This window comes from Bubalus bubalis, chromosome 16 (genome assembly GCF_019923935.1).
Source record: "Bubalus bubalis isolate 160015118507 breed Murrah chromosome 16, NDDB_SH_1, whole genome shotgun sequence".
Classification (NCBI taxonomy): domain Eukaryota; kingdom Metazoa; phylum Chordata; class Mammalia; order Artiodactyla; family Bovidae; genus Bubalus; species Bubalus bubalis.
In genome coordinates this window covers 57,995,836-58,006,277 of record NC_059172.1, presented here as the reverse complement: position 1 = coordinate 58,006,277, position 10,442 = coordinate 57,995,836, and the positions used below count along the sequence as shown (strand labels likewise).

General features: G+C 47.0%; 1 protein-coding gene across 1 annotated transcript; it reads right to left on the bottom strand.

Annotated features, from left to right (window-relative positions):
* Positions 1–1,102: 1,102 nt before the first annotated feature.
* ZPR1 (ZPR1 zinc finger) lies at positions 1,103–10,110 on the bottom strand. Its single transcript, XM_006056885.4, has 14 exons — positions 9,860–10,110; positions 9,516–9,677; positions 9,023–9,113; positions 8,581–8,651; positions 7,550–7,636; positions 7,281–7,403; positions 7,011–7,058; positions 6,768–6,834; positions 6,292–6,362; positions 5,515–5,604; positions 4,937–5,047; positions 4,166–4,252; positions 2,492–2,557; positions 1,103–1,712 (listed from the first exon to the last, which is right to left on the bottom strand). Exons 1-14 carry the CDS (start codon positions 10,028–10,030, stop codon positions 1,578–1,580), a joined length of 1,380 nt encoding a protein of 459 aa, XP_006056947.2. The 5' UTR covers positions 10,031–10,110; the 3' UTR covers positions 1,103–1,577.
* Between the last annotated feature and the right edge of the window lie 332 nt (positions 10,111–10,442).

The window sequence follows — 10,442 nt, the reverse complement described above, 5'->3', positions numbered from 1 at the left end:
TTTTTCTTCTTGAGGTTTTAAGAGCTGTACTTGAATTATCTCATTTAACCCTCACATTTCTCACATGGTTTTATTACCTTTACCTTACAGATGAGAACACTGAAGTTTGGAGAGATTAAGTTGCCCAACTTCACACAGAACATATGACCCTTGGGATCAGAGACTAAAAAAGTGGGGTGCAAGAGGTAATCCAAATTTTTTGAAAAATAAGTTAGTTTATGTAGTTTCTCTATCTCACCATATGCTCAATTTTTTGGTCACTGTTTTAAGAGAGATATATTAGTCAATAAGGCATTATTATACTTAATAAAAACACATATCTTGGGACACAGGTTCAAAAAAATATACATGATAGAACAGGTTTGAGATTACTGCCCTGAGGCCTGAACTTTAAACCACTGGAATACTGAGTGGTCACAGCACAGGCCCAGGAAAACAAGGCTGAGTCTCTTAGGGCCTGTGAGAAGGGGGCACTGGATTGATAGGGCCTCACTAGCTGGAAGGCCCCAAAGGTCCATTCACAACACCGCCCTGGCATCTAGTCTACTTTAATGTATCTCCAGCTGAACTCCACAGCCCAGCGTCCTCCCTGGTGTCAGTAGGCACTGGGAAAGTCTCACCGTTCTGCTCCAGGAACGTTACCACTAGAGTCCTCTCAACCCCATCACCTCCTGCCCATTTCTGTCTTCAGTTCACCTCTAACCATTCTACTCACTACCAAGCCTTAGCCTAACAAGACCAAGCTCAGGTCTTAAGCCTACCTCACAGGGCTCAAGGATCAAATGAATTTACAACTAGTGGCATGACCAAAGAGGGGCATGGGTTCAATCCCTGGTTGGCCCTTTCTCTGCAGTTCCATCTAATGAGGCAAATGCCCTGACCCCGACCCGTTCTGTCAACTCTCCCCACTACACTTGAAGCTCCATGAAAGCAGAGCTTTATTTTCTTCAGTTCTATGATGTACCTGGCACAAAGCAAGCACTCGAACACCTACTGAAGGAGTGAATGAAATGCTAGCTCCACTCCCCAAGTTACAGTTGCTCCACTAGAGAAAATTTTCTCAGGAGGTTGAATTCTACCAGCACATCAAACAAGGACAGAGTGAATTCAGAGGCCAGTGCCACCATTTTAATGAGAACTTCTTCACCTGTCCTAGACTCCCTCCCCTCAGGAGACTCTGTTGAAAGTCAGTATTTTATATACCCAACCCAACTCCCAAACTCCAGATGTAGATGTCTTCCACTTCCTCCCAACTCTTGAGAGTTCCAGCCCTATATGAGAGAGCATTGTGTGGAGGGAGGGTAAAGACTTGAAAAAAGTGACAATCACATGCCCGATGGTTCATTTCTGGGTTTCTTTCCACGCCAATTCAAATCCTTCAAAGTAAGGTCAAGTAACCCAAGACGTTTGTATTTCCATCACAAACTGTTCAGAAAGTGTGCCCAGGTCTCCAACTTAGACCGAGTGTCCTCCCTGCACGGGCCAGGCCTCGTAGGGGGCAACTCCAGCCTTTTCCAAAAGCAATAAATAACCCCGTCGTCTGAGTAGCACTGGAGGCTGGCCAGGAACCGCCACTGCTACCGCTGGGCAGGCAGCCCTGTCTCATAGCCCTCAGTCTTCATGTCGTTGAGCCCCAGCTCCTCGTTTTGGTCAAATGTGCGCTTATAATGCTCCACCTTCATCTCAGGATCATCTTCAGGTGCATACACATTCTGCAAGGCCAAGGACAGACCATCAGTGCCTCTGCCATCCTCCCATCCCCCCTCCCCCTGGCAACTTCCAAATTTCCACTTTATCAAGACCTTAATGAGTTTTTATTATTTTGTTTGCCAAGCGGCATGCAGGATCTTAGTTCCCCAACTAGGGACTGAATCCATGTCCCCCTGCAATGGAAGCACAGAGTGCTAACCACTGGACCACCAGGGAATTCCCTTCATTGTTTCAAAGGGCCTTCAACACCCAACAACTAGGGTCAACTCATGGGCAGCAACAGACCTCACATGGGCTGGGAGTGGGACTGCAGGGAGAAAAACTTTCTATCTGCACCTTCTTACAAAGAAGGTAGCATACTCTTAATTGTGGAGCAATCTTAGAAAATTTTGCCTGATCCATAATAACTACTTAAAGTTAGTATCAATCACCAGAGTATCTCCCTTGTCAGCTTTAAGTTTCCCATCTTGGCCTCTGGATGAGGCACCACTTCTCACTCTACAGCCAGATTTACAAAATGAAAACTCCATGTTGTACTGAGAGCTGGGACTCCAGCTAGACTAGAGGAAGAAGGAACCTGGGAGTCTCCTTTTTTCCCTCTTGACACACAGTCCCTTCTACCTCCCCCCTTGCTCCCTTATGTTGCAATTTCTGCTAAAAGTTTCCCTGATAAAAGGCAGTTCATTTAGAATTGAGTGTCTCAGTTTCTGGAGAAGTGATATGTATTTAAGGAAGGTCAGAAAAGACATCTGTATGAAATACCAGGGAAGGTCTACTGTACCTGCAAGTAGCTGTTTCCTGCCGGATCATCCATGATAAAGTGAGCCTTCAAAATACCCTCGAGGATCTAAAGGAGACAGAATTCAGATGATCGTGTAAATCTTACATAGCTCCTTGCAGGAAAGAGCTGTGTCTGCCAGCCTAATTTACAAGCAACCTAATTTACACTGTAGAATCCCCCAAAGTTTTAAGAACTAGTGAAATGAAGGTACTTCTAGAGGTGGAGTAGAGAGGATCTAAAATAAGAGTCTTTGACAGTTATTTAAGAAACATCCCTATCTCCTCTCTCACCCCAAACAGATCAACAATTGTCCTTCCTCCATCCCAAGAGCAGATAGAGGATGAGGTGGAGAAGTGAGCACAGAGCACTATGGCCTGGGGGACGCTGACCCAGTGGAGGGTAGGGTGGAAGGAATCAAGACCAGGAAGTTAAGTGAATGTAGCCTTATTGGAAACATACACACCCCTAGCCCTGTTCCCACACTGGGCTCTCAGAACACTGCCAGCCAAGCCTTCACCCTCAGGCCAGGAAATGGAACAGGCACTGCTGGGAATCTGACCAGCCCAAGAGGAAACACTTAACAACTCAAGCATTGGAGTCACCTCAACAAAATGGCTAAGCTGAATCCCCTCCAATGACCCAATGTCAACAAGACTCACCCCACTCAGGTGGTTTAGTCCTCTACTTTTAAATCGACATCTGAGCAAAGCCCCTAACACTGAAAGATAGAAATCAAATGGGGGTGGGGGGAAAAAAACTTAGGAAGAAATGGAACCTATGCAAGGAAAATTAAACATAAGAAAAAAATACTAATATTCTCAAAGAGAAAAAAATACTACCTCCTTAATACAACAGGATGCTATTTAAAAAAAAAACAAAAAACAAAAAAACCGGCAGAAAGTATTGAAAGACCAAAAAAAGCCACTTGGAAAATCAAAATGTCAGTGGAAATGAAAAACTTAATTAAAGGGCTGGAAAATTATTCTCCGAGAGTAGAGCAAACATAAACAAAAATAGGACCAAAAAAAAAAAAAATTACAGACAACCAGACAAGTCAGTCCAACATCCAAAACAGAGATTTCAGAAAGAGAGAACAGAGAAGAAGCAATAGAGCATTTTTTACAAGCTCCCTACTGAGCCACATGACTTTCCAAATTTAAAGAACCCACCAAGTGCTTAACAACAGTGGTTAAAAACTGACCCACACCAAAGCACATTCTGAAATTTCACATCACAGGAGACAGAAAGGTATCATAAGATAGGTCACAAACAAAAGATCAGGAAGCAGAATGCCTTCCAACCTCTCAACAGCCAAACTGAGAAACCGAAAGACATTAGCAGGAAATTGGAAGACTTTAGAAATTCTGATAAAAAATTATTTCCACCCAGAATTCTATCCCCAGCCATTCAGCTAGTACAAGAGTAGAATAAAGAAAGTTTCAGACATGCAAAATCCCAGGAATTCTACTTCCCATGTACTTTTTCATGATGCTACTGGAAAAGATGCTCTAACAAAAAAGAGGAGAAAACCAAGAAAGGAGATGGCGTGGGATATCAGAAACAGGAGAATTCGCAACATGTTAGATGTTGGTATGTGGCAAGAAGGGGTGTGTAGCCTCCTGCTTGTTCACTGGAACCCCAGGACCGTAAACACTGGCCACCCAGTCCTCTCACCTGGTCCAGCTTCTGACTAAACTCCTGCAGTTTCTCCGTCTGGCCAGGACTGGAGCTGTCACCCAGTGTGAAAGGGTTCTTGGTTACCTGCAAGAGATGGCGTCCAAATTGCTAGAATACTGGCTCACCGTTTGTTAGGTTTAACCATAAACCTGATGGAGGCGGGGGGCTGGCGGGGAGGGGTGGAGACCAGGGATGCCCGCTGGGGAGGTCTGGTGTCTATTTATTCTACACCACCTTCTGACCTAGGCAGCCACTCCTAAGACTGTGTGGATTAATCTGCCAAAGTGATAATGGGCAACATGAAACAAAAGCTATAGAAAGGTTCTTAAATATGAACTCTAGTCCTTGTTTGAAGAAGCACAAAGTAAAGCTCAATTACAAAGACAAAATACCTAACAACTGAGAATTAAGTGAAATGATTCACTAAGAGAACAAATATATGGGTTACGTCAACACATACATATACATGTATCTTCAGGAGTTTCAGGCACTAGAAGGACCCTCGTCCCCCCATCTTACAGTGAAATAAATGACTTACTCAAAACCAAAAAATATCTATATCAGCCCAGAGTCAGGCCTGAGATTTTCCACTCTGAACTTTATTCCATAAACTTAATGTCATAATCCAAAATAATGTTTAACTCAAATCAGCTTAGAAATAAAGAAACCTCGGTTATCAGCTCCAAAACCCAGGACCTTTGAGGCCTTTGAGCCCGTTCCCCCTCGGCCACACTGTGAAGCTGCATGCGCTATCCTCAGGGCACTCACCAGTTCCCGGATGTCTTTCAGCATCCCCTCCAGTGTGGTGAACTTGCCCCCGAGGACAGCCATTCCCAGTTCAAATTCCAGCTCTGGGATTTCCACACTGCATGTCTCAGACTGCAAGGTGAGAGATCAAATTAGGCTTTAAATCAGGAGCCCTTGGAGAAAGCTAACCAGAGTCCTCCTGCCAAATTAATACTACCAGTAACAGTTTGGGGACAAAGTCAGCTGTCCCAGTTTTCTCTGAATCTCCAATTAAAGCCAGACTCACTCCTGAAGCCAACTTTAAAAGGGGACATTCTGAGTCATGGCTCCAAGCTGGCAGGCATCCTGTCATTAAGAGTCCAGAAACAAGGGCCCTTACAGACACTAGAGGCAAAAGGCTGCCAAGTCATCAGAAAGCACTCCTGGGTCACCTTCTGAATCTGCACTTCCGACCATCAATTAACTCTACTCAGGGATCCTCAGACCCAAGGGAGTAAAGAGGTACCTCACAACCCCAGGACATGATTGGGCGAAGACAAATTTCCCCTTGACACAGAGCCATGTGTGAAAGAGAGTCACTTCCCCATGCAGGCTGTCACCTTGAGCAGATCTCTGGTCATATCTGAGGGATCGGTGATGTGGAAGGTGATCCTGGTGCCCAAGGGCTCCACAGCTCCTCCAGATTTCACCTGCACAGATGGTAACAGTGTCAGCAGCAGCAGCAGAGGAGACGCATCCTCCTCTAGTGCAGGGAGTCTGGGGAGGGGGAGGGGATAAAGGCTTGGACCTCCACTCAGGCCCACTACTGGCTTCCAAGGACGGTGCCTTCTATACCCACAAGGACAGCAGTCATCCATGCTGAAATCAGGGGGAGCTGGCCAGAAGCAGAGTGCCTAGCACCAGCAGCCTGCCAAAACATACCCCAGATTGCCAAGAAACTGAATTCACCTTGAAAAAAATGACTCGAGGTTGAAAGGGACTTTAGCTGCATCTAATGGGTAGATCCCCTTTATAGTTTTTCTGGTTTAAGAATTTAAAATGTATGCTTGAATACACTCAGGAAAAGGGAATTTACAACCCTCCAAGGCAGACCGCTCTATTTTCAGACAGACCCAGAAAGCGTTTTATTATTAAGCCAAAATCTGCCTCCCTGTACTTTCACCCCTCTGAGAGATGAGTCAAAAAATAGGTCTCTCTCTTCCATATAACTAACTTGGAATGTCTTCAACAAGTTATGCTATTTCTAACTTTTCTCCTCTAAGCTAATTTCTAGTTGCTTCAAGAGCTCCTCACCCTAAGTAGCTTTAGAAAGGAAGAAAGTTCAATAGGGGTTACCCTCAAGTTAGGCTTCTTCCCAAATGACGAAGCCCACCCACCTCGTTGGTCCGATGGCCGCAGTTCTCGCAGTTGGTAGCCATGATGATAACCTCCTTAAAGTGAGGGATTTCTGGAAGAGGGAATTAAGGAAATCTACGGAGAGCAAGACCACCCTCTGGGAAAGAACAAACCCAAACCTCCCACATAAACAGATGCTGGTCCCAGGACTGCAGGAAACAGATCACAAACCTACATCAGACAAGCCCCCAGAAGAGGCCAAGGTCACCACCCACAGCAATCCCCACTCATCGATGTGTGACAACATGGCTCAGACCACACGCAAGAGCCTAGAGACCATGGCCTAATACTCTCTTTGAACCCAAAAGCCAAAGTGCACAGTCTCATCAAAGGCAACATCCTCCTCATCACTCAGAATAAAGCATATGCTTTCTTTGAAGGAAATATTTTCCAGACTGAGTATAATGTTCATGCCTGAGTCAGATGAAGAGCAACCCAACGGCCCGATGAAAGATACGAACTAGCTTCATGTTAGTCTGGGCTGGAGCATTGCATTCTGGGCAATTTGTGTTGAACTGGAGCACCTGGAACACAACATGGGGATGCAGGGTGAGCCCTCCCAGGCAAGGGAACCCTGCTCAGGCTACAGACATTCTACTGGTACGCTGGTGGCCACCCATGTTGTTGGTCAGGAAGAGATACTGAATGGTATCAGTCTCAGCCCACCACTGCTTCCTCCACAAGAGCCAATGTGACTCACTTCATTTCTGATATCCTCCTCTTCTGGCTTCTCCTCTGGTGCCTCTGCCTAAAGTAGAAGAGACGCAAATCAAATGTTGGCACACGGACCTCAGCCTCCCCTGGAGGTGAGAGAAAATGCTCTGGCTTGCTTATGTCACCTGCCACCTTGTGGGTTTTAACAAGGAAGTCAGAGAGCAAAGCCCTAGTCAAGGGAAGTACAGAGCTGACGCCAAGTAATCCACAGTGCAAGGTAATTCCAGAGCATTCTTCGCTTCTTCAATGCACTCACCTGGAGCCCCAGCATCTCCTCTTGCTGCAGAGTCCGATTATAGTGTGTGATCACCAGGGCATCATCTTTCCGGGGAGCATGTGGGTTTTCCACAAAGCTGTTCCCTGAGGGATCATCAATGATCTAACATGGGTAAAGAGTGAGCAGTTACAACAAGAAATCACATACAATCCTCCATCTAACACTGAGGCACCACGGGAAGATCTCAGACCGTCTTAATGGTCTCTCCTCCCCTAAGTTTAGGGCACCTGGAGTCCCTCAATACTCACTAATGTGAAAGGAGAGGCCACTTGCTTTAGCTCTTTCAGTTTGGCAATGAATTCATCAATTCTTTCAGCCACGGCTTCTTCATTCGCCTGACAGGTACAGAAAGTAGAAGATCAGCCCTGGTGATAGAAGTTATGCCCCCATCACGTCCAACAAGAAGTCATAACTCATCTTAGTGTAACTGAGAACACACTTGGGCTTCACAATAAGAAGTAGTAAATAAGGACATCCCTGGGGGTCCAGAGGATAGGAATCCGCCTGCCAATGCACAGGAAATGGGTTCAGTCTCTGGCCTGGGAAGATTCCACATGCTGTGGAGCAACTAAGCCCATGTACCTAGAGCCTGTGCTCCACAACAAGAGAAATCATTGCAATGAGAAGCTTTGCACCACAACGAAGAGCAGCTCCCACTTGCCACAACTAGAGAGAGCCCACACGCAGCAGTGAAAACCCAGTGCAGCCAAAAATTAATTAATTTTAAAAAATAAATAAGTAAAAGTAGCAAATAAGTTTGAAGTTTGTGGGTGGTGCCAGACAAGTCTCCTTTTCTCACTCATTCAGCTATTCAGTCCAGGCATTTGTGCCAGGTAACCGACAACAGTAAATAAGCAAGAACCCTTTCATGGGGCTCTGTTTAAGAAAACTAGAGTCTTATCTGTCCACTTAAGAAGACAGATGACTGAATTTTTAATTATATTATTTCACATATATACGTATATATAAGATGTCATAATAAATATAAAACACAATGGAGCACTCAGGAAGCACAGATAAACCCAAGGGTGTTAGGGAAGGCTCTTCAGAGGTAAGGGTACAGTGTCTGAGAAGAGGCCTCAATGTACAGTGGAGGAGGGGAAGTGGAAAGGACAGGGGTACAACACATGTAACATCCAGGCAGCTATAGCATCACCATTCACTTCCCCTCAAAGTTCTCCAGCATTCAGTCAAAGACAGTTCAGCCACATGGGAAGGTGAACAAGTGTACAGAAAAAATTATTCCCTGAGCTGCTGCAATGAGAAAACCCCAGCTCACCCTTCGAGTGGGCTGATCCTGCTCCAGGCCAGAGATAGCACGGCTGATCAATCCTTCAACAGTAGTCAGAGCTGGTGAGTAAGAACAAAAGACAGGTCAGGCTTCGCTTTGCCATCAAGTGCCGGTATGACCCTGGGAAGTTCGCTGAATCATCTGGCCCTTGATTTCATCTATAAAATAAAGGAGGCAGGGAACAAAGTTCCATTCACCTCTAGTTAAGAGTGACTATTACAGACAATTTTGTAATAAGTACGTCACAGTGTTACTATCAGTATATACTACCTTAAGCTACTTAATCTAAGCTCTCTTAGGTTAAACCAATGAAGATAAAGGATGTGGCCAAATCCATACATAAGTCACTACGCCTGGCACCAAGACTTTTGCAAGACAGTAAGATTCAGGCCAGGCATGAACAGCACAAACACTCTGTTCTTAAATATACCTCCTTTCTGGCTGAAGGCAGGAATTTCAAAATCCAGCTCTGGGATCCTTGTGGTGGCAGAGTCAGTCTTCACTACTTCTCTGTCCATGTCCTGGGCAGAACGAAAAACCTTCAGTCTACAGAAGTTAACAATACAGGAGCCCCCAGCCCAGCTGTTTTCTTTCTTCTCCCTACTAGGGGCAGTCCAGACTGCTCCTGCGGAATAGCACCTTGATGTGAACCAGCTACCCAACTGGTTAGAGTACTATTCATAAACTACTGCTCATTTGATACCTTCTGATACTACTGCTTCATTTGATATCTTACAAAGCATGTTCACAAGTCCTCCTGCACCTGAGCAGATGATGGCACCAACGCCATTTTAAAAGGAGGAAACTGAGGCTTGGACACTTAAGTGGATTTATTTGAGGTCTGACCACCTGGACTGAAGCTCCGACTCCAGTCCCCAAGCTTTCCCTAGGACACCAGGGTAACTGCCCTGGGCCCCTCTCACCTCCTGAGCCCTGACAGTCAGAGTGTAGCGCACTCCCTGGTCCTGGATCCTGCCCGCCGACTGGATCTCCGTGTTGTTCCAGCCACAGTGCTCGCAGGAAAAGGAGCTCACGATTATTTCTCTGAAGAAGGGGATCTTGGTGAGCAGGAGGCGCGTCATACCCTGAGGAAGCAGATAACAGTTAAGGAGAGTACCAATGAAACTCCCAACCCCCCATCTACTGAGCCCCAAGCCTGCCTCGCCTCCAGGTCCCCAGTTGGGCCAGCCTGGCAGGATCGCCGACCCCCGCTCCTCCCCGCCTCTGCCCAACCCTCCAGCCGCCCGCGGCCGCACCCCCGTCTCACGTTGCGGTAGCAGTTCATGCACAGCGACTCGATCTCAGTGGGCTGCTGCTCCTCGTCCTCAGCACTGATAGGCCGGAACAAGTGCCCCGGCCCGGGATCCCGAGCCGGGGCGGCCGAGGGAGCGGCAGCCGCCGCCGGGAGCCCAGGCTCCACAGCCCCACCGGCCGACATCACCACGCGAAGATCAGGCCTCGACTTCCGGCTTTTGCCTCCCTCTCTTGGCCCCACCCCTTCCTCCGGCACTTCCGCCAACTATGCCCACACCCTCCCGCCTCCGCCCCTTCTTAAAGAGGCCGCGGACTCCTCTCGGTGACGTATCCGGCCTGGTTTCCCAGCTGCCGGATTATTCGGTCCTGACTTTCGAAGCCTGCCGGGTCCAGGCTTTGCCTCCACCTCAATTCCGGCGTCACTGCCCCCAGGGCGTCCTCTCAGACCCAGGACAGTTTTATTGATCCTTTGCAATAGCTCCGTAGCATAAGGTTCTAACTATTGGTCCACAAGTCTAACTACAAGAGCCTTGACCACAAGGGGCCTGGCCATCCATAGGTATCCCCGAGGAGGTGCACTCCGACCTGGATTTGCT